Source organism: Mycena indigotica (genome assembly GCF_014461135.1).
Source record: "Mycena indigotica strain 171206Taipei chromosome Unknown Mind.scaff0014, whole genome shotgun sequence".
NCBI classification, from domain to species: Eukaryota; Fungi; Basidiomycota; class Agaricomycetes; order Agaricales; family Mycenaceae; genus Mycena; species Mycena indigotica.
The window spans coordinates 175071-197839 of record NW_023503013.1 but is presented as its reverse complement, the minus strand read 5'-3'; the positions used below and the strand labels follow the sequence as shown (position 1 = coordinate 197839).

Genomic DNA, 22769 nt, shown 5'->3' with positions numbered 1-22769 from the left:
AGAAGGAAAACAGAAGAGTGCAGACAGAGACGGCGCTGCTGTTGGTGACGAACAAGAGGCAGCAACGTTGGCGATGAGATTGAGCCAGTGGTTATGGTAGAAAGTAAGCAGGCAACATAGGTTGCCAGTGGCGGTGCAGCGCTTGAAACAATCCAAAAGTTGTGACCATCAGTCCTTGCAGACCTTTCGCCGGCTCACAACTACACCTGGTCGACTGGGTCCCCAGGACTTTCTGTCTTTTCCGTCGCTCCTCTTTCTCAGTGGCGGTCCTTATGACTTCCAAGGCCTGTTCAATTCACATTCTACCCTCCCAAACTTACTCATTTCTTTATCAGAGCGCTAGTCGCAACCGGTCAGGGCCCGGTGCCGTTTCTCTCCCTTCTCTTCACGGCGGGTCATCGGATTCACGCCACACGATTCGACCGACCATGTCCCCCAGGCTCGTTTCGTTTCTCTTCACGTTCATTGTCTTCGTCTGTGCTATCACTCCGGCTCGTGCTCAAACCAACAAGATCTTCCAATGGCAATTTGCTCAGGTCTTAATCCTCTCTACTGTCTTGTATGTTGAGCTCAATCACTCGACAGGCTCTCTCACAGTCCCTCCCGTCGTGTCGGTCGCTTGGCATTCAAGTCAAGCCATTCTTTGCGACCAACAATACCCATGGTGTTCCCCCATTCTACATGATGAGCTTCCCCGTAAATGGGATGGGTACCCCTCATAACACTCTTATTGGCACGGATGAGAGCAATCTTGCGTGGACAGTTGACCAACCTGTTGGTACGTTCCCAAAAATACCCCCTAGTTCTGTAAGATCACTGAGAAATTGTGTAGGCGCTCAGCTCCTCCTGTATGTTATGGACTCAACAGGCAGTTCTGGGGGCGTTCCTCCTCAACTTTTCACAGTTGTCGGTGAGTAAATTGCTTATCAACAAATGGTAACTCAAATACAACCACAGCTGGTTCATCGACCCAGTGCATTCCTGCTGCCCCAACTGGCGCCCCGTTCACGGTCACTGCGAATGTCACCGACACTCTCACTACTTGTCAAGCATGGGGACTTACCATCCAAGGCGGAACCCCTCCTTACAACGTCACTTTCGCTGCCCTCAATTCTCCCGTTGTTACCAATGTTACCATGGGTCTGTTTTTGTTTTCTGAGTCAGGAACTACGTTAATTCCTAGTATAGGTCCCGTAGATGACGCCTTCACTTTCATCGACCGTGCCGACCCAGGCACTCAGTTGATTGGTACGTGCATCTTCGGCAGATAATCATTTGTGCTCACAGTCGGTTCCAGCTGCTATTAGTGACCTGTTTGTGTTCCGTACTCGGAAAGTGACCGCTTCTGACCTCAGCTTCTAGAAATGGCCGTTGGGCTTCCGGGACACCTATTGTCAAAACCACTGGCTCGACCAATGTTGACTGTGTGGGACTGGTCAGCAAGAGCGGCACGGCAGCGGAGATCAAGCAACAGGCTTTGCAAGCAGCAGCGACGTCCAAGGCTCGCCATCAGTCTGCCATCATCGCTGGCGTTGTTGTTACAATCGTGGTTCTCCTTTTGCTGGCGGGCGTGGGAGTATTCCTTTTCCTTCGTCGCCGCAAAGCTCTCAAAAAGACGGACAAAATAACACCTCGTCAATTTGAGAGTGGTGTTGGCGGTATCAATGTTGCGCCAGCATACACAGAACATGGAACTCATATCCTCTCCATCAACTCGTTCATCAGCCCTTCTTCGCCTACAGAGGTCAAGAGCCCTTCACAATCCAACTTTTCGTCCCCTACCAATACTTCAGCGGTCGGGTCCCTTGTTGGCTATGACCGGCAACGCATGATGAGCGCGATTCCTCCTCAGGACAATGCTTCCATCTCGTCAGTCCCACTATCGACAACAACGGGTGGAGCGCTCAGCGTGCGTAATCCACACCCCCACCGACCAGCAGTATTTAGCAACTTCCCCACTGCGTCGGTGCGACGATCAGCGAAGGCAATTGAAGCGGGCATGACATCGAGCATTTCGGAGGATTCCGAGTTCTATGATGCAGCCACTACTTCCCGCTCTGTTGAACGTAGCCTCTCCGCTGGGCCCACCAGTGTCATGGGACGTCAACCCTCACCCGCTCGTTCTGCCTCTGTTGGTGCCAATACTCCAGCAGCGCAGGAGATTATCTACCAACACCAGGACGCGGGTGTTGTGCGCGAGCTTCCGCCACCATATATGGGCCCACCACAGTCATAAATGACAATGAATCCCGAGGGTCCCCCCGCTCGTTCTTTTACATGTAAATTCTATTCCCAACAACTCTGTTGCTGCTGGCTCTTTTTATTATTAACACGTTGGACCCCCCATCCCGACATTTCCCTTCTATCCACTCTTTCGCGGCAGCGACTCTGTTTTTTCCCCCGAGGTTTCCATATAGAGCCCTGGTAATTCGTTGGCCGTTGACAAGGGACTGCTTTGGCAGGCGAGAGAAATCTGTATGGCACGGCAGTCGGTGTCAGTGATCCTTGTGTTTGAGCGCCATTGCGAGTCTCACGTCATCTTGTACCAACAGTACTTACTATTAAGACCTAACTTATCTCCCACTCTCCTTTACCGAACATTGTACAGCACCAAAAAACCAAGTATACCCTCAAACAGGAACGGATGGACATATCAGCGATATGTGATGCAGTGTTCTTACTGGACGAGAGAAGAAAAGACGCCGGTGGTCACGGTTGCATTCACATCGATCCAGTTCCGGCGCGGTATAGATGGTAGTTTCCATAGTGAGTTGCTGGACGGTGACGTCGGAGTGGACGTTGAGTGAAGCCAAGCCATCGAAAGTCCGGTTCTGAGTTGTTACATAAGCAAGGCCTGGTTCCGTGTGCAGATTAAGTGCGGCTCACATGTGCAGGTGTTGAATGAATGGAGTTGGCCGTGCACCGATATATCAGAGATTATTTCTGAGCCGAATATTGTGGGTGGTGGGTTTCGATACCTCTCCCGTGGAGGGCAATCGTGAGACAGATAGCACAGGGTGAATGTCCGGAAGGTATCTAGCCAAGGACAAGCGGAAAGAAATCGGGACCAAAACAAGGAAGTTGCATACAGATTAAGCGTGACTCAAAGGCTTGACGTCGTTCCTTGCGATGGAAGTACAGTCCTGATCAGGGAGTTGAGCTCAGGGCGTGGATTCGTGAGTGAGTTCACGCTTTCGATACGGCGCCGGTCTCGTTTAGTTTGGTTGCGTCGGCCCATGACGACTTGCGATCGCTAACGATTACTGAATGCTTAGACCAAATGGTACGTTGCTGGCCCAAGAAGAGAGCAGAGTCACGTACAAGCCGGAGGCCAAGGAGGGAAGCTGCGTAGAGGAAGCCCAGGAAGAGCCTCATGGATGGCAAGCGATACTTGGTCTGTGTTTGACCTCACTTTTATAGTATTGTCGGTAGGCAAACGTGGCACGATGCACTTGGTGGTGGAAGAACTTCACGTTCACGTGAGGGAGCACAAGATGAGGTGGGCCAATGCTTGGTGCCACACACAATTTCGGGTCATCGAGAATAACTGCCAACATCAGCAAGTTCACGTGTAGAATCGTTCGGCAGAGGTTTCGTTCTGGGAAAGCAAGAGGCGTCGATACAAGAGGGGGAAATTATTACACAGATTTTTTCACGATTAGAGCGCCTCAGCCGCCGAGATGTAAAGCACTATGCTGCGTTTTAATTTCTTCGATTGGCCTTTTGCGTCAGACACTTACCATTATTCCCTCGAATGAACGCGTCCCCATAGCGGTTTGTCACTACTCCGTTCACGTGCTCTTCTGTTTGCTCGAGCGCAATATTCATATAACCATCCAGACATGATAGGACTCCTACAATTATGAGGACAATCTGGGTTTTTATCGGAAGAGACTAACCCCGATAGTCAACGCCCGACGTAAGACGGACAATAACGCGTTTGCCGACGACGCCTTTGAGAAAATCCGTTGGTGAACCAGTGTGTGTTGGTTGCGTCGGAGGTGGTGGTGTTTGCTCTTGGTCGTCGTCCATCATGGGTAACTCTGGGACACCGTGACGTGAGTGTCACAGTCCTCAACAAGTGTTGAACGTGAACCGCAACAATTATTACTACTTGGTTGACTTCGTCCTTGGATACTATTTCTTCAGGTGAAAAATCCTGTTGATGGATGCCGGGCACTACGTTTTCAACAACTAACACGACAGTTCTTCTCTACGTCACTTGCGCAACAAGATCCTCAAATCGCCCTCGACTACGAAGTTGCACACTATCCAGCAATGTGACACCCGCGAGGCGCTGCACTGAGTGGCTCTAATGTTATGAACGCTCCGGTGTACCTCCGACCCCACGATTATGACCTCGGTGGGCCGAGCGTGTGATATATCCGTGGCCACTTGCAAACATAATGGCCGCCAAACTAGAAGACAAATCTTGGTCCGCATCATCGTTGCGCAAGTGTCTAATCAATAAGATTGAGAATGACCTGCATGTCCCGGAAATCGTAGGACAATTCCTCGACTGTGAATCGTTAGCCGTCTGTTTCTGGTTACAGACGTTTTTTCGTCGTAGACGGATACGGCGGCTGGCTCAGCACAGACTTCCCCCGTTTAACCTCTTCAATGCCCGTCCGTAACCATACCCTTTCTTTCCATAATAATCAATATACCCCTCTAGCGCTCTGGGCAGAGACGGCGTCAACCACTTCAACAACATTATTCTCAAAGCACACACGTCCTCAAAGGGTCCGTTTTCTTCACTCGATCGACGACTCGGAAGTCTAATAGGCTGTGTTCGTCTTACTGGCTCTGATCCGCAAGACCCCCTGGACAACAACAAGAACCAATTCCAAACGGCGGAAGACCTCGTCGACTTCGAGGAGATGAATTGAAGATGCCATAAACGACTCGCGCGCATTGTGGACAGCGACGCCTGACATGAGCGGAAACTCTTTCTCGGAGACCTGGCCCAGACCTGATGTCGAGGCGGACGAGAAGGTCTGCCAGTTTATCATCGACAACGCCCAAGGCAATCATATCTGCTGTACAGCAGCAATCGGACCTGACAGTGCGTACATAGATGATATGACTTGTCTGAAGCTTGTTTTCTCACCATTGCTACGCAGATCCTAACGCAGTTCTCGACGCAAACTTCAAGGTTTGCGGCATTAAGAGCCTGCGTGTCGTCGATGCGAGCGCCTTCCCGTGGATTCCTGGGATGTTCTTCACGGCGACATATCAGCCTGAGGTGTGGTATATCATGGCCTTCTATTACCTACATATTGGCGCTGATGGTCAACCTAGATCAGCGAGATGACTGCCGACACGGTTATGGCTGACGCTGCTCAGTAGATTCTGTTGTAGTAATGAGTTTGTTTGTACATCGTGCTCTTTTGTAATCTTATCATTTTGATGCTCGCAACTGATGTGACTGTCACGCGTTTACCTTGTCCTTAAGCTTTCCAACGTGCAACTGGGTGTTATCCTGCTCACGACCGGTCGAACTTCTGTTACTCTTCCTCGGATGGCGTCGCAATCTCCGTTCGAGCACGTGGCGCGAAACTTGCGGGCGATCGGCGCGCTGTCCGTCGAGGAGTATCTGGCGAAGAGTGGTCACGAGCAGGACACCAGCCCAGTCGCCGTGGAAGTCGACAATATCATTGGTGACAGTGCGATCTCACGCCTACGCGCGTTATGCGCCCCACAAGGCAGCGCCATTCTCACAGGAAGTCTCGCCCCACGCGCAAAGCTAGAGGTCGAACTCATAGACGAGGGCCCGGATAGTAGGTTGGGACGCGGTCTGCCAGTTGTTGATTATTTTTGGTCAAGGAAAACGATGTGTGGTGACGATCACCCGGCCAGGCGGAGAGGCGCGGGCGTTTCGGTCGCCTGTGAATTGTGCGAGTGCAGAGGAGGCAGAGGAGGTTGCGGCGGGTGTTGCGCTAGAGAGAGGGGTGGCGGAGTTTATAGCTGTCGGGGATGAGGAAGAGGTCCGGGCGGCCAAGGGGACATTGCTTGTGTCCCTTGACAAGCAAGCGCCTGTGATCGAGGTCCTGACTGCTGTTGGGCACATCGAAGAGTGTTGTAGGGAATGGCGCGGGCCATCGGTTGAGCCGGCGTGGTATACGTTTGCAGGTTCAAACAGTGAGTACTCGCTTTTCCAAAAGTCAGTTTTGACGCGATTTGATAATAGGCTATGGCGCGTGTCTCAAGATCGCACTTAGTCCACACAACTACCGCGTATACTCATGCTCGCCAGAGTTCGCCACGCCCCTCACTGCGCAGCAAAAGTGCGCTGCAATTGCCCTCGACGAGGGTGTTCTCGATTTTATCATGCATGGCAATGGACAAACAAAGCCGACACCGATATCGAGGAATTCATCAGATCACGTGTCAGTACCATGGTCGCTGCAAGCTTTCTTCGAGACGATCCCGCGGCCACTAGAGGAAGACTTTGGTGCACGGACTGCGCCCCAGATCCAGCCTGTTGGTTGGTTAGGCAGCATTGTCGCACAGGCGATGGGGACCCGGTTTAGCTCAGCATACTACGCGGTCGACGTTTTGGACCAGCCAGTGCGAAAAGGTGCCTTGTCTTGTTTCATTTTCCAAGCTGCTTAATTCACTCTAATTATAGCCCATGGTTGTCTCCTGCGGCTGAAACGATCCTGCCCAGACACTGATGTCCCCACCATCTACTCATACCTTGTTGAGCCGCAGGCCAACTCGCAAAAAGAGGCACGTGCCGCCGTAGCCCTCCTTGCGCTCTCCCTTGGGGCAGGAAAGATGATACGAGCGGCACACGAAGAATGTCTCGGCCTCGTCTCGCCCGACGTGCGCCATTTTGTGACCAAATCGGTGCTGTCGGTGCTTGGCACGGAGGTGCGGCGCGCCAGCGGGAAGGCCCCGCTGTTTGAGTTCACCACCGTCGACAACGGTGAGACGCCTCGTTATCCAAAGCTTGCTTATCTAATCTTTGACAGCTTTTGGATGTACCTTGACCTTGTTTGCGACCCTGACCGCCGCTGACCCGCTGGTGTACACTGTCCCTGAGCGGTACGCGAGCAAAGCAGATGCTAAGGTTGCGGTGACGCATCTGGCTGCGACACGGGGCGTGCTGGATGTGTTGACCCAACCTGCATTTCCTGAGGGTGATGGCGCTGGGAAGAAGCGCAAGAAGAAGAAGCAGGCAATGGGAAGCACGCACAGTGGCAAGAAGCAGCGCATAATTGGTGGTGGGGTTAGATTGTCGCTATCGACTCGGAAGAGGTCGGGGAGTTTGGAGGAGGGGGAGATCTCGGAGTAGTCAAGATTTGGTTGTTGGTAGATACACGGAAGGAAGGGACTGGAATACATGTACAAACAATTAGCAAGAACTTGTATGCGTCAAAGTGCCTACATGCCTTTTCAAAGCCATCATCCACGAAGCTGGGATCAGTGAACACTGAACTTGAACATGATCACTGAAGATGATAAGTACAATTCTTAGAAGCAAACCAATATGAGGTGGCTCACAAATTGATTCGATAAGAATGTTCACACTGGGGGCAAAGTTTGCGGCAGTTGGGAAATGGCAGTCTAATGGCAGTTGAGCTGGAAATTTTTTTACTTTGTCCAAAACAAAGAAACCTTTGTTTCTTTCCAACTGCCATTTGCTCTGCCATTTGCAAACTGCCACAAGCTTTGCCCCCAGTGTCACCTATACCCATTTTCAGTGCTTGACGTGACATAAACGCGGTGTGACATCATGTCACACCGAACGCGCGTCGTCGCTAACTACTCTCTCGATGGACCACTTCCCGACAAACTGGGGCCGCCCCGTGTGTTTTGCACCTTTTGTCTTGCGCTCGACTAACCGGAGGAACAGCGCAATGACACTTGGGACCCATATGCGACATACCCCATCCACCAGCGACCACAGAACCACCAACCGAAAGACAGATTCGCTGAGGGCGTACAACACACTCAGCAGCCAATCGTGACGGGCACGAGTGTACTGGCTATCAAGTTCAAGGACGGGGTGATGATGGCGGCGGACAACCTCGCTTCATATGGCTCCCTTGCCCGATTCCGCGACATCCAGCGATTGCACCCTGTGGGAAAATACACCGTCCTCGGGGCCGGCGGCGACATGAGCGACTTCCAGTACATCCAGAGCATCCTCGACGAGCTCATCGTCGACGAGCTTGCCGCTGCGGACGGTCACACGCTTGGCCCGAAAGAGATCCACAACTACCTCGCGGAGGTGATGTACTCGCGCCGCTCGAATATGAACCCGCTCTGGAACTCGCTGTTGGTCGGCGGGTATAAAGACGGGAAGAGGTGTGTGCTTTATTTCTTTCATTCTTGTAGAATGGTCTGGACTTGTGCTACAGCTTCCTTGCATACGTCGATTTACTGGGCACAACCTATACCGCATCGACCCTTGCGACAGGCTACGGAGCCTACATCGCCCAGCCGCTGCTTCGCCGGGCCGTTGAGGGCCGCGAGAATGAGCTCACCGCCGACGAGGCGCGCAAAATCCTCGAGGACAGTATGCGTGTCTTGTTCTATCGCGATGCGCGCAGTTTGGACCAGGTATATCCATTTTCTCTGCTTTATTTCAGAAATTGACTCCGGGCAGTACCAAATTGCGACGATTACGGCGGACGGGGTGCATATCACCGAGTCGCGCAAGTTGGAGACGGCATGGTCGTTTGCGGAGGGCATTCGTGGCTATGGTGCACAGACGCAGTAGGGCAGAGCGAATACAAACATTTTGACCGTCTGATGTTGTGAAATCGAGACACAGGTATATCACTACCAGTACAGTGTGATCAGTGGGATCCAAAGATCCGGATTGCAGGCCATATCAGACTAGGCCACCTGCATAAGGGGTACCGCTGAACTCAACTCTCCAGGGTGATTGTACCGTCGAAATCGGTTGGGCGGGCCGATACGGATAAGGCGAAGGCGGTATAATCTCAGGTTGCCGGCAACGGTGGGTCAAGTGGGGCATCGGGCTGCATTAGACGTGAGCTGTGCGTCAAGATAGAGCGCAAGCGACGGACTAGAGCATTGGGGCCTGGGTCGCTGCGGTAGAGCTACATATGAATATGTTATAGATAAGCTCAAGATAAGATAACGCTTACTGATGGCTATGTTCACTTTCGAACGCAAAGAGCGACGCCGGAGGTGATTGTTGGGAGGGAGAGGGCGACGATCTGCGAGGGTTTCAGCCTGGGGGTTATGCAGATTCGAAAGGACAGACTGATAATAGTAGTCAGGCTGCATTTGTCGGTGCAAAGGACGCCCTCTCCTTTGACTAATAGAGCATTGTTGTTTGTGCGAGCATCAGATTAGGAAGTGCTTACATTTCTGCAGTTTCAGCTGCTCTGAGAGAGAGTTCAGGTGAATGCAATTCTCTGAACGACCAAACAACACACCTGAGCGATGCGCTCTGCGTCGAGTCAGACTCTGGAGAAAGCGGGAGACGCATACAGACCATGTACTCGTCCCAAAGCGCGTGCAGCTCTCGCATCACTTCACCTGGGGCCTTCCGAACGATGACCCCACCAAACCACGACTTGACAATAGCCCACAGCCGGCGGCCGCGATCCTCACTGGATCGGAGACGTGCCATATAACTAGAGCTTGGGATCAGGTAGAGTGGAGCGAAAGAAATAGATGACGAACGTATAGAGGCGACCCAAGAATTCCTGGCGGACCTGAGCGTCTCGCTCTTGGCTGAGTTCGTTGATGCGGGCATTGATGTACTGTCTGATCCTCAGAACCTCTTTGGCCTTACCGTCAACATAGATGGATTGATGGGCATTGGTGGACGCCTGTTTCAACCCCAAGAGCAGTTGAGGAGACGAGGCACGAGATCTGAACAGTATTCGCGCACCATATCCACGAAATCTTGACCGTACGAAGCCATCGACCTACCAGTGTTTTATATCATCCCTCATACGTGATGAGTGACTCGGAATGGGCCGTGGCAAGCTCGTTAGCCCCGCAGGTTCATTCCCACCTTCAAGTTAACAGCAATTGCAGTATGTCCGGAACCACATCTAGAAATGACTCTCTGGGCGCAAGATATTCAAATATATCCGGCAGATGCGTGCATAGACTGCTAGATCACGGAGGTTTCCATTTGTGTGTCGAAGTTGAGAAAGCCGTGTGAGTCACATCACGTGAGCGCATGTCACATCGTTATTTGAACGTTGAATCCGAGTTGAACGGTAAACGTGCCTCTCTGGCACGGAATAATTTCTACATTTCGTGTAGAAGGCCTGAGACCTCCCATTTTTAACTGTCGCGTCAAGGTACTTGCACTGGCAAGCCTCTGCTTTTAAGCATCACCAAAGGCAATCATCGCAACGAGTGCCCAAGCTGACTGTGACGACTTGAACATTGACTAGCTTGACTTGTCAATGGGTATGGGCTCATAATTAATCCCCTGGCTATCTCCGCCCGTAGTTGATCAGTAAAAAACGCATAGATTCTCAACCAGTGAGATTATCAGATAACGATATCCAATGGCTCGTGTCAAACGCCGTCGCAAGCAAAAAGCTGGTTGAATCGGGTATTCGACGGGTTATTTTCCTACACTGCAAGCAGACTACGAGTGGCACTCCCCTCAAGCAAGCTGGGCAAGGATGGTCTTCGCGTCGGTAACCGTGAGCTCGCTAGGGACATTTTCGACGGCAACAGTCTCGACTGTGTCGCCCTTGGCAATGATAACAAAGCGCTGAAAGCAGCCGTCAGACTTGGGTACTACAATATCAGAACCGCGCACCTTTGCGCGAACACTGCCGAGGAGAGGTGATGCGTCGAAGAGAAGGCCAAGCGACTTGGAAAAGGCGCCAGTGTCATCAGCGATGAAACGTATCGCTGTCCATCGTTCAAGTTAGCACGATGTTAATGTAACCATGAATAGCGACGCACGCGTTCCTTCCGGTGCCAACGACTCCTTCCATGCTCTATTGCCTCATCAACCAGGGACAACGAGACGATATAGCACACACTTTAGGACAAACACGTCGTTGACAGCAACAACAGCGATCTGCTCGATGCCGCGGGTCTTGAACGTGTCGAACGCGTTGATGTAGCCGGGGATTTGGGCAGAGCACGTGCCGGTGAACGCACCAGGGACACCCACCTGGCGAGAGCATGGTGTCACTGCCGTTGCTGAGAGAGATTGGGGAAGCGTACGATGATATGTCTGCCGGCGGGAAAGTCGAACGGGGCGGGAGCGTCAGCCTTGAGCTCCTTGACAGTGGCAGTGGCGGATAGCTTGTCGCCGGGAACAACAGTGGAAGCATCACCGTGGCCAATAGAGGAGGCAACAGACGTGACGGCGCGTAGGGCTTCAGAGATTGCAGACATGGTGGTGGTGGAAGGAAAGAAAGGAATGCAATGCCAAAGAAATGCGGGTTACTTATGACGTACAGAGCATGGCTTTCAGAACTTACCCTGCACAGGACGAGGACTGATCGGTAAGCGGGCTAAACGGTGAACGTTGTGAACACCCGGGGCCGCCAAACGCGCCGACCTTGAAACAACTGCAAGCAGTGGTCGCATCATGGTCAAAGGAGAAATGACGCGTTGAATGACAATGATATTTTCAGTCAGGCCGACGTGCGACGGGAAAGCTCATTCGACCGTATGAACATTGCTCTTCGAGTCATGACATGGACCCTTATGTGGGCACAATAAGTAAACTCAGCTTAACATCATATATATAGAGAGCGACGGGCAGCAACAAACAAACTTGAATGGCCTAGGTGCAGAGTGAATTTCCCCTCGGAAAGGACCAAAGAGTGTGTCGCGCTTTGCATGGAGAGGAAAGGAAGAACCTTTGCTTAGACTTTAGTGTCATTCGGTTCGGGCTACGAGTCATAATTCCCCGGCGTTCGCCGGACCGTGCCGTGTAATTATCCAATCCAATCCAATCCCTGATGAAGAATACCGATGGTGGATTAAAAAAACATACACTGGCGGGAAATCGAATTGGAGGAAAGCTAGGGCGACGAAATACTATCTTGCTTTGGCCTAGCCGGTCTCGTGTGTCATGAGGGATTTGATATGAAAACGTTGTCAGAAATAACAATGAAGGGCACTTGCGCGGTGGCGAAATCTGCGAGACCAGCTCGTTCGAGGGTATAATGGCCGCGATCGCTTGAAGATGAGTCAGAGACTGAGCAGGCTTGGGTCGCGCGACAGGGTCGGCAGCCAAGTCCATGAACATGGCGCCAAAGTGCAGTAAAAGCGGCGACATGCTCGTGAACAACCACTCAAACAGAAATCCAAAGAAACACGTGTGCTTGGCCATCAGGCAGGCAACAATGGTCAGGCCAACGCTGAATAACGGCGAGCTCAACTTAATTATGGTACAGAGTCCCACCGTCTATCCTATCCAGGTAGTAATATCAACGCCTCGGCCCACATGTCTCCTAAGACCTGAAGCAATCGAGCAGTTCAAGTTCGGATAACAATGTGGGCGCTTATTAGATTCGGAACAATCCTATCCGAAAGCCCAAGTCTGTTGAACGTTGACAGATAGAATATGGAGACGAAGGACGGGCCTTATCCCAGATTAGATGGCCTGTGGAGACCCCATGATACACCTCCATTCGGTCGTGGTCGTAGATCCTGGCAAAAATATCATTGTGGGTCCCCGTGTGAGCTGAAACTTGGCCAGGTAAAGCTTGGTGAAAGAGCGTGAAGTCGCTTCCCAACAAAGAAGAGCTTGAAGGCGCTCTTACTTAGATAAGACTATTGGGACAGTGAGACTAGGTCGGTCTATTCTTCCAGAAAGTGACTGGTAGACATGGGCCGCGTGCAAAGTGAATTGTCGGAAATGACCGAAAAGTCTGTTGAGCTTTGACAGATAGGTTATGGAGACGAAGAAAAGAATCTCGTCTCGAAATAGTGTAGCTCGCTAGAGAATCAAGGGGGTTGAATACGATCCCATAGTCCCCACGCGTAATTTCCAGATCGGACCTGTGACAGTGAACACGAATCGAATTACAAGCACAATACAGCAAAGCAAGACAGCAAAACAAAGCGGTCGTCCTATGGACCTGGTACACGGGGGCAGAAAGCCAAGTTAGTCAATTCAAACCGTTAACGGAAGATCCCGTTGCCTTGGGCCTCATGTAGGCGGTTTTTGGGGGGCGAGTGACAGCAATATCGTAGAGAACCTCATCCCGTATGTACTGAACGGACGAATGAGTCGCATCGAAAAGGGGGAAATAAGGAATAACTCACTCGATAATCCTGCCGGTAGCCTCCTAGGGTAGCACGTTCGCGTTTGTGCTTTTCCGTCGCAGCCAGGTCCCAAATTTGAGAAGAAAGTTCTTGAGGGGGTATCGTGGCAGCGATGGCCCGAAGATGGGCAAGTGATTGTCCAGGTTTGGCTCGCTCGCTGGGATTGCGGGCGGTCATCGCATCGGCAACTGGCCGGAAGATTTCCAGCGAAGGATAACCCTAAAAGTAAAGTCGCCTATTAGAAGTGCACACGAGTCAAAGTGAAGGATCGCGAACATATATTAGCTTGTGCATCGTGAGACCGAGTTGGAAGACGTCGACCAAGAAGGGATTATACGGTACTTCCCAAGAAAGTTCAGGTATTTCAGGAAATGTTCTGAGACGGCCTATCCTCCTTGCATCAGTAGTTCCTTCTGGAAAGTATTCCGACAATCCGAAGTCAATGTAGAAGTAGTCGACGTGACCCACAGAACAACGGTCATTCCAGCAAAATAGTTCAGATATGCCGTCTTGGGTTCTGGGTCTACTAAAGTGCGACCCCTTCGGGACCACTTGAGATTCGTCCATCAGCATATTTTGTGGCGCGATATCGCTGCAGCAAGTCAGTCCAAAGTTAAACCTTAACAAAAGGGACTGACATATGTGCAATATTATGCTCGTGCATAAACTCCAAGCCCTGGTAAAGAGTCATGGTTTTGGTAGTAGATATAGAGAGAAAATTGCCTCAAGATATTGGGACATGGCATCTATGAACTCCTGGCGACAATGGAAAGGTGGATAGTCGAATTCTCGACAGTATGGGGTGACGAGAATGCTCCATTGAGTTTCAGGGAGACGGAACACCTCTAGTATCGGTATTGTGCGATTTCTAGGGTCCGAACGCAGCGCAGGAGAGTCGAGATAACTGTGCAGCACCAATTCCTCATCACCAGTTTCAACGCGTTTAAGAACAACTTTCTTCTTGTCGCGAATACGAGTGGCGTCGAGAACAAAGCCCTAAGCTTTTATGAGAGAGAGTAAGAGTAAATATTGCTGTAGCTCGCCTGGTAGCTTGGAATATCGTCTTCTCTTTCTGTTGGCAAGATGCGAATTTTGCGGCGCCAGTGCGCGCTGAATCGCGGTCGAAGATGATATCCCTTCTTCGCAAGAAATGGTTGCTGCTCGGCCCAGAAAATTTCTGCCCCAGAGATAGCAGGATGGTATTGGGGATGATTCATGAGGAAATTGTGTGGGTGTGGGGCGAAGCCAATCAACGTAACGATCATGTGATTTAACATTTTTTTTTTTTTTTTTTGTATCTGCATTTATATACCGCTACAAGCACACTAACTGCTAAGACGCGGTGGCCAGGACAATAGAGCTGTCCCGCCGCTCGATAGGGTGTTGCGCCGGGTTTGGATCCAGGCTGGTTGTGGTGTAGCGAATGGCGGGGAGGATGTGACGCGGGCTGGACTGTGAGAGCGGTGCGGTGTTGTTGTCGTCGAGCCGTAAGGCATGTGATTTAACAGCAATTTCCAGTTTGATTCAACGAATGACTCGCCATACTTGGCTTTGTCTCACTCTCACGCGCCACACATCTTCGCTCTCATGATAAACCCATTTCGCTATCTGACAGCTGTTGGCAAAATCCTAGGCCACTCCAAAATTTCTACTCGTCTGACGTCACACACGCTCTGAGCTCGGAGGGTCGCTTAACTGGAGCAACAGTGGAGCATTGGCACTGCAAACTGCTTTATTTGGGTTGAATTCTGTCCGATGCTCCAAGAGAGGAAATTTTAATGTGGCCTAGGATTTTGCCAACAGCTGGAAAGAGAGCTAACTAATAATGGCCAACGACGAGTCTGAGTCACTCGTCACGGTCCTGAACATATAAAGCCTGTCTTCCATACTACCTAACCTGAACGCTAACGCTTCATCTCTTTCCATGGTGCGTACAAGCAAAAACTTTGATATCTTCCGCTGAACCACAACATGCAGCAGCAACCTGGTGTCGGTCGGCCCATTAAGTTAGTGCAAAGCACCCCACAACAATTCGCCGATATCCAAGCATATGTTCGATCGCTGCTGCAACAACTCCAAGCAGAGAAAGACGATGGTCTCTATCAGCAATACTACACTCAACTAAGCAAGTTTGTCCTTTCTCCTTCGCTAATACCGTACTTGATAAGTCTGACCGATGGAAAGCTACATGGCTGACCTCCGTAGAAATCGGCGATCGATATGGAGGCCATTTCTCGGGTGGTTTGGTGAAGCTATCTCACGCACCCACGGGCAAGTCGTGAACGATCTCCGGGGACTTTGGCAACAATACGAAGTAAGTCAATCTCAACCTTTTTTCGAAAAAAAGCCAACCATAGGATAGGCAGCGTCCGAAGAGTAAGCGTATAATTTGTGCTTCACGCTTACCTAGCTAATCATCGGAATTTTTAGGGCTGCAAGGCAGGTTCTGCGAATGTCATCGATCACTAATAACAATGGTTTGCTAGACAACGCGCCGCGGCAGCTCGGGCTCAGCCGGCGCAAGCAGTGTTGAATCAAGTTGGGTCGTTGAACCGAGCCGGGTCTCAGGCAGGAAGGTGAGCTCTCTCTATGCGTCGTGTCTTTTGTTGTTCAGGCTATTCGCAGTGCCCACTCTGCCCACTCTGCCCAGTCGTCTCCTGCTGCTTCGCTATTTGCTTTCGAGAGTGATCATAGTCATCAGTAAGCGATATATGCTTTCCAGGGACAACATTTTTAAGACGATCGTAGCTCCGTCGCACCCAGCCAGCCCCCAAGAACATAGTGCGTCTTTTGTTCTTCGTCCTTGCGAGCATCTCACTGGGAGTAGTGCCATGCCACAGTCCTCCCACCCGCCGGGCCAGGCTGCCGGCTATTATCAGCAACAGCAGGCCGCGCAACCTGCACCATACTATCCTGCGCAACCAATTGCCACGGTACAATCCCCTTGGCGGGTTGGTGGTAGCTATGAGAGCCTTCATCAGCCGCAAGCCCCGGGGATGTCGCAGCAGTCCCCCCAGTCATCAGGAGCCCAGTTTTACATTGGGGGTTCAGGTTCTTCAGCAGGTTCTTCTAATGGAGCGGCATATCCCGCTCCCGGTGGAGCAGACGGTGGAAACTACTGGAATTATTACCAATAATTGAGAAGTGCGCCAATTCTTCTGTCTAGCTCTGTACTTGTATCGCATTGTCCCAGCCTGAATATATATGACGACATTTGTTGCTTGACTTGTTGAAGGATTTTGAGATTATCAGAAGTGTCGCCACTGCCATAGTTTTGGGCTGAAAAAATTGATTCATGGCATAGTGGAATAGCATAAGTGAAAATATGACAGACTGGCAATGACAAAAGTCCCTCAGTCCATTTCCGGGTAATGAGAGCCGATTGGGACAGCTTTGACCTTGACCCTTGCCCGAGCTCGTACGCACTCTCCAGCAAGGAGAGTGTAGCCGTGATGGCATGAGTAAACATCGCATATGCCCTCCATACACGCCGCGCCTCTCACACCCGGATAGTCACCACATGCGACACCTTCTCCAGTAGAAGCACAGCCACCGCAGTTGTCGACGTCGTATGCGGGGCTCACGCATTCATACTCTAGCGGGCCAACAGGGCAGGCACGTGTTCCGACTGGACAAAGTTTAGATGCCTCAGCTTCGAGCGCGAGTTGTTCGAGGGTTTGGGTTCTGGCGCATGTCGCCTATGTATTTGATGTGAGCACTTGTAGGTGGAGTTAGCAGCGAACTGAAACGGACAGTGCAGAGGCCGTTTTCGTGCGTTGCACTGCATTCTGGACGGAAGGAACCCTGGAGTAGTTCATCAAGAAATTGCTTGAAAGAAATAAAAATGGCGGACCATGACGCCGTTGTGTCGCTGACATTCACACCTCTAGTTCGTGGCATTTAGAAGTTAATTCCAAGACTGAATGTCGACGAACATTGCGGATAGAATAAACAAGGCGACCAGATAGACACGGATCGACTGTGCGGGCCACCGCGGAGGCGTTGGTAAAAGCGAAAAGGATGAAGGGAAGGGAGAAAAGAGTGAGCATTGGCGCTTAAAGAGCGGAGTGCGATAGCAAAGAACGTTTAGACAAGCTAGTCGACCAGGTGAGTGGGAGAGGACAAGACGAAGAGCTGGAAAAACAGATTGTTTATGATGCATTATTGGTCCCCCCTTTGCGTCGTGGATAACAGCGCCAAGGAGTACTCGACGTCAGGTACAGTAACAAAGGCGTTGATTTGTCACTCCACAGGGGATTATTTTCGACGAAAAAATGGGCGGATAAATATGCGAGGCTTCAGCCAGGCTGAAACGAGAATAGATGTCCACCTATGTAGCCGTAAATATCCTGTATTAGTAAGTTGGGGAGTTAGAGGTTTTTTGGCAGCGGTCGTATGCTTTTCTGATGAAGATAAGAAGCTGCATCCCTTGTTGCATCGCAGAGGGCAGTTGAACAATGAACATTGAACTCAAGGAAAGCACATCGGAGGTTCGGCAACGTGAAAGCTGTGCAGTGCGTCATTCCAGTTTAGTGATCTCCAGACTCTTTTACTCTCTACCCTCGTCTGTCCCGCTATGTTCAAGAGTGCTGCGACTAAGATCGCGCACAACTCAACGCTACCTTCGTTGGGAGGCAACAAGGACTTGCGACCACTCCAGGATCTCATCACCGCTGAGAAGGCGGTTCTCATAACGTCCGCAGCAAGTCTCTCTCGACATTCTATCATGCTAACCTCGTTTCTGTAGACTCCAGAAACTCAGCGTAGACTTGACCAAAGCCTCTGATGCCTTGCGCGTCTGGGGTAACGGCGAAGGCGAAGATCTCGGAGTGCGTCTCACTTTTCACCTCAGCAATCAACTGATGATTGCTCTAAAGGACATTCTCGGTGCATCTACTACAGTTATGAGCCATTTTTCTACCGCCCTTTCTTCCTATGCTTCCAAAGAACATGCAATTCGAGATGTGAGTTTCCGTTCCGTATTTCTCCTCCGATTCTAGTTTGTTCCCCGTGGAACCAAGCCGACCCTTTTGGTCAGCTCTAGCTGTAACGACCGGTGCAGCGACGTTCTGTTGGGACTATGTCGTGTGTTCCCGTCATCTCAACCAGATGAAGTCGTTGATTGCTCGGCGCTCCGGACCTTGGCATCCTTTATCCGGCGTCTCACAACTCTAATAGCATCTGAAAGCCATTCGAACCCGGGAAGAAGCCCTTGACGAACTAAAACGGCGACGAAAAGCAACCCTAGCTCGCGCAGACAGTGCAGAGAAGAAACTCAACAAGATGGGGGCAGAGCATAAAAACCTTGCCGCACAGACGGACACACTCGCGCAACTCCAGGCTCAGATTCGACAGATGGATGGTGTGTCATAGATCGCTTAACATTTCAATCTCGGTTGACAGACTTCAGGCGAGATCATGAACGAAGAAGCGGCCCTCGGCGACTTTAAGCGATCCAGTACTCGAGCGTTCATGGGACTCAAGTTTGGGGGTCTCTTAGAGACTTCAGAAAAGGGATGCATTGTTGCGGACATGGGCATTGTAATTGCTTCTGTGCGTGCTACATTTGTTTACTTTTTTTGTGCTCTGATCAACGGGATCACAGGAAATCCCAGAAGACGTTACGCCGCCCGGTTCTGGTCGTGCTATGTACATGGGTCACCAGCAAACGTCACAAAGAGTTATGGAGGCTGAGCACGCAGTCAATGGGATCGCATTTTCTGGTGTTCTTCCCTCGGTTGGATCAGCACCGCAGCCAAGAGGCGCCCCTCCTCGTCTCCATGTTGCAGACCCTGATAATCTCAGCATGCAGAACACTGGGATAAGCTCCTTCAATCCCGGATATGGCAACGGAATGGAGTCGATCAGTGTCCAAAACACTGGCCTTTCATATGAACCGCCGCCACCTTCCAATGTCAACTCTGGATTTCTTCCTCCACCGGATGTCAACAGCGGCTTTTTGGACGGACGAGCTTCCCCCGGCTCTTCGTTTTCTTACCAACCACCTCAGCAATTGCAACAAGGTCCAAGTGATGGCAGTGCATTTGCGTCTTCTCAGCCGGGGGGCTATACCGCCAGCACTCTCAGTAGTGTTTACGTCCCACCAACTATGCAGGGCGGGTACTCAGCTCCTGGAGGCTACGAATATAGCTCTGCAGGCGGTGTAGAGGGACTTCCGGAACAATCACGTGAAGAACCTGCTGCTGGATTAAGCAGTACTGGCGTTGGTCTAGGCTCAGAAGGCCCTGGCGGTGGCCGATTTGCGACATTCCCCGTTCGTGGGAGAAGTTATTCAGCTTCTGGTCAAACTCAAGGCCAAAGCCCGCCCGCAGCCACTTATTCAGATCCTCCGCCAAGTCTCGGAGCCATGACGCGCAAAGACACCAGTGGAAGCGATTTCATGTCATCTGTTCTAGATGCAGGGGAGTTCGGTTTCATTGCCCAGTATCCTCTGGACGCGCCGACATCTCCACCTCAAGTGCCTACTAATTCGCAAGCGGCGGAACTAGCCAAGCTTTCTGAAAAGCATCAGGAGCGCGAACGAGAAAGGCAACGGACAATGCATGAGGATGACCCTGTACCAGAATATCAGCTCGAAGCATCAACTCATCACGAGTATTCTTCGCCTGGCTCCTCTTTCCCTCCTGGTCCACCTCCCGGTGCTGCTCCGCCTGTTATGGGCGGAGTTTGGGCTGGAGAGGTCACTCCGCGACCACCAGCAAATCAGCTTGCTGTTGAAGAAGGTGGCGGAGACCGCAAGTCGACTGTGACGAATGAGTCAGAGGATTTCAGTCTGGCATATATGAATAATGAACATGACGAAGAGGCGCTTTTACCAGGCGAGAACGAGCAGCAGCGACAAGCAAGACTGTCGAAGCATGTCAGATTTGGGGGTGAGGGTGTATTTGGTGAGACCGGTCAGTTTTATTTCCATTGTTCTCTTAGAATAGATACTTATTTTCGTTCCGCAGAGCCCCCATTTGTAAAACGACAGAACTCATCCCCAGCGTTGCGCAAACGTGTACCACCACCAACATTCGATCCCGAGGTGGACAATGAACGGGTCTTGAATGCTGCAGCTGCCCGTGAAATCACACAGGAAATGAATGCGCTCAGTCAACTACCGCCAGTTCCCGTAATTCCTCAACACTACGAGGAGACAAACTGGGAGCCGCCGCAACCACAGCCACCTTCGCCAGACCGGAACTATATTGTGAGTTCACCGGTCCATGAGCAACCTACACAGCCACAATACGGGTCGCCACCAAGAGAACGTCAGCGTTCCATGTCTCCTCAGCCCCAACTGTACTCTCCTCCAACCCAATACCACCAGCCTTTACCAAATCCACACTATAACGCGCCTGGTCAATACCAACCTCCTGTGCCCATGCGCGAACCCTCGCCTCGAATTCCGCCGGTTTCGCGGACTACCACAATGGACAGCCACCAAACAACGCCCTCGTGGGATTCCGGAAGTGGCAAGCCTTCAAACACTGGTCATCACACGACTCCATCGTGGGCATTATCACCTTCGTCGCCAGTTGAAGGGCCAGCATCTCCCCGTCTTGATGCACCGTATCGGCCGTTTGCCAGTCGATCTTCGTCATCGGTCAATTCGGTTGGACAGGCACCCGCTGGTGCAAAGACCATCTCAGCTGCTGCGTTCAGGAGGCCACAAAAGAGTCCTGGTATGGGTATGGGGCCTGAGATTGCTGATACCAGCCCTTTGGCACCCAAAAAACGATTACCAGCCAGTCCTTATCCGCAACAACGGCAAAATGCAGCTGCCGTGCCACCCCAAGCACAACACCCAGACGACTTTGACTACATCAGCGCCTACGAACGCGATTCGCATGCGTTTTTCGATGATGCGCATAGCGGCAGTCCGGTCCAAACCGATTTTGGGAGGTTGGGGAACGTCCAGGTGGTTGGAGGACGTCCACCAGGCAGCCCGACATATGGGAATGATGGGAGGGAGGATGTACGGTAAATTTTGTGTCAGGCGAAAGAATTAAATTATGGTCGTGTACGCATACTTAAGCTTACTCACTTGAGCGAAGTCTTCCTGTTTTCGTATCAGGCAGCGCGATCACGTGTTGCTTGCCACTGCAATACTGCAAGTAACTATAACCTGAAGGACCAAACAACGAGACTTCGAGTTCAAGGGGCGCGGATAGCCCAAGCTTGATCGGGTATGCACATATATGCCCAATCGCTGCTGCACGTTGATCTTGCTTGTTTGTTTGGTTGCCAAACGGAAGAAACCTAGTGATTATATAATCACGGAACACATCTATGCATTGATCGGCTGCCGTGATCGATGGCTTCGCCTCCTCAACCTAAGACCAAAGTACTTTTTAAGCGCTTAAGCATCCAAACTCGTCGTTCAAGACCTCGCTGGTTTAACCAATCGCTTTCGGCCCTCAATCCGTATGAAGCAACAGCTCAACTACTCGGTGCTCCGAATCGGCTCCAAGACAAAGCTTCAATCAAGTGTTTTACCTTTTCTTGCAGAAGATCGTTGCAATGGCGAGGATAGTGCCTTGACTCCCAGCGCCGCGGTAAGGGATTTGCGTCTATATAAGCCTCGGTTCAACATTTCGAACCTCAGGATTGATTCCCTTACTCGCGTCGTTCAAGTTGACACTCATTCTTTTCTTTCTCTCTCTTCTCCTTTTCTCTCCCTCTTCTCGTCCTTCCTTAGTTCTGCGTCTTGGATATGGGTCGGTGGACAGTTGAGGAGTGGAAGGCTCATATGGAGGTGCGCCATATCTTGTTAATCGCGCTTTGCTCACTACCTTCTTCTTCTAGCTTGACCCCCCCACTCCAAGCGGGATGAAAATGCACGAGATAGCATGCAATGTCGATAACTGGGGGCTTCACGACCACGACCAATCCCGAGACTCGAAACACAAGCCATTATCTTGCGAGCCACGCGCCAACGATGATGCCCTACCTCCTGTCTCCTGTCCACCAACGTGGAAATCGCCAACTCCACTTCGAGAAAGCGTCCTTCATCGAATATTTGGCGTTATGTGCGGACGAAGCTCGCCAGTCCCCATTACCCTGGACACGGCTGATACATATCGTCTCCCCGCCTCTCCATTACCTCGTTCTCCGGGTAATTGTCACCGGCAATTTACTGCTGGGCACGGAACGCCTTCCAAGTCGAGGGCAAAACACAGGACTTGCAAATTGAAATCGAAATCCGCGAAACAAGTCGCTGCAACCGCGAGGGTGGAGAGTCACTACACGTACGGCGCGACGAGCGGGGCGCTGGAGATACTCGTGTCGACCCATACAACCGAAGTTCAGAGTGCACATGATGTTGGTCGCCCAAGAGTGTTCTACCCGCGTTCATCGTCTTTGCAAGCTTTGGCAGGGCCTGGAGCCGTTGCATCTCCGCCAAGTCGCGACAAGCCACAAAGCCCCGAGTCTCAAACATTGGTCGAGGCCAGCACTGCCAAACGCAGTCCTCGCCGAGCCATTCGCCCTCTACCTGTCCTTCCGACCCTCTGAGC

General features: G+C 51.4%; 9 protein-coding genes across 9 annotated transcripts; 6 read left to right on the top strand and 3 right to left on the bottom strand.

Moving 5' to 3' along the window:
- Positions 1–272: 272 nt before the first annotated feature.
- On the top strand, positions 273–2236 carry MIND_01295500 (uncharacterized protein; the record flags this gene model as incomplete). Its single annotated transcript, XM_037369416.1, has 8 exons — positions 273–284; positions 336–536; positions 586–778; positions 833–910; positions 958–1140; positions 1189–1248; positions 1298–1313; positions 1363–2236. 8 exons carry the CDS (start codon positions 273–275, stop codon positions 2234–2236), a joined length of 1617 nt encoding a protein of 538 aa, XP_037213914.1.
- Positions 2237–3658: 1422 nt separating this feature from the next.
- On the bottom strand, positions 3659–4032 carry MIND_01295400 (Sm domain-containing protein; the record flags this gene model as incomplete). Its single annotated transcript, XM_037369415.1, has 3 exons — positions 3659–3690; positions 3741–3854; positions 3900–4032. The coding sequence occupies 3 exons, from the start codon at positions 4030–4032 to the stop codon at positions 3659–3661; spliced, it is 279 nt and encodes a 92-aa protein (XP_037213913.1).
- Positions 4033–5443: 1411 nt separating this feature from the next.
- On the top strand, positions 5444–7300 carry MIND_01295300 (uncharacterized protein; the record flags this gene model as incomplete). Its single annotated transcript, XM_037369414.1, has 5 exons — positions 5444–5780; positions 5827–6141; positions 6191–6580; positions 6632–6931; positions 6978–7300. The coding sequence occupies exons 1-5, from the start codon at positions 5522–5524 to the stop codon at positions 7298–7300; spliced, it is 1587 nt and encodes a 528-aa protein (XP_037213912.1). The 5' UTR covers positions 5444–5521.
- A 454-nt stretch (positions 7301–7754) lies between these two features.
- Positions 7755–8731, top strand: MIND_01295200 (Proteasome subunit beta; the record flags this gene model as incomplete). The annotated part of the gene is made up of 4 exons (XM_037369413.1): positions 7755–7814; positions 7862–8316; positions 8370–8571; positions 8618–8731. Exons 1-4 carry the CDS (start codon positions 7782–7784, stop codon positions 8729–8731), a joined length of 804 nt encoding a protein of 267 aa, XP_037213911.1. The 5' UTR covers positions 7755–7781.
- A 1884-nt stretch (positions 8732–10615) lies between these two features.
- Positions 10616–11562, bottom strand: MIND_01295100 (Peroxiredoxin; the record flags this gene model as incomplete). The annotated part of the gene is made up of 6 exons (XM_037369412.1): positions 10616–10726; positions 10775–10869; positions 10924–10958; positions 11004–11137; positions 11191–11345; positions 11451–11562. 6 exons carry the CDS (start codon positions 11560–11562, stop codon positions 10616–10618), a joined length of 642 nt encoding a protein of 213 aa, XP_037213910.1.
- Positions 11563–13091: 1529 nt separating this feature from the next.
- Positions 13092–14465, bottom strand: MIND_01295000 (Protein kinase domain-containing protein; the record flags this gene model as incomplete). The annotated part of the gene is made up of 6 exons (XM_037369411.1): positions 13092–13196; positions 13249–13467; positions 13525–13840; positions 13887–13924; positions 13972–14244; positions 14292–14465. 6 exons carry the CDS (start codon positions 14463–14465, stop codon positions 13092–13094), a joined length of 1125 nt encoding a protein of 374 aa, XP_037213909.1.
- Positions 14466–15172: 707 nt separating this feature from the next.
- MIND_01294900 (uncharacterized protein) lies at positions 15173–15610 on the top strand (the record flags this gene model as incomplete). The annotated part of the gene is made up of 3 exons (XM_037369410.1): positions 15173–15175; positions 15226–15377; positions 15433–15610. The coding sequence occupies 3 exons, from the start codon at positions 15173–15175 to the stop codon at positions 15608–15610; spliced, it is 333 nt and encodes a 110-aa protein (XP_037213908.1).
- A 2193-nt stretch (positions 15611–17803) lies between these two features.
- Positions 17804–21238, top strand: MIND_01294800 (uncharacterized protein; the record flags this gene model as incomplete). The annotated part of the gene is made up of 7 exons (XM_037369409.1): positions 17804–17943; positions 17996–18077; positions 18126–18212; positions 18427–18610; positions 18659–18801; positions 18854–20165; positions 20220–21238. Exons 1-7 carry the CDS (start codon positions 17825–17827, stop codon positions 21236–21238), a joined length of 2946 nt encoding a protein of 981 aa, XP_037213907.1. The 5' UTR covers positions 17804–17824.
- A 729-nt stretch (positions 21239–21967) lies between these two features.
- MIND_01294700 (uncharacterized protein) lies at positions 21968–22767 on the top strand (the record flags this gene model as incomplete). The annotated part of the gene is made up of 2 exons (XM_037369408.1): positions 21968–22009; positions 22060–22767. The coding sequence occupies 2 exons, from the start codon at positions 21968–21970 to the stop codon at positions 22765–22767; spliced, it is 750 nt and encodes a 249-aa protein (XP_037213906.1).
- Between the last annotated feature and the right edge of the window lie 2 nt (positions 22768–22769).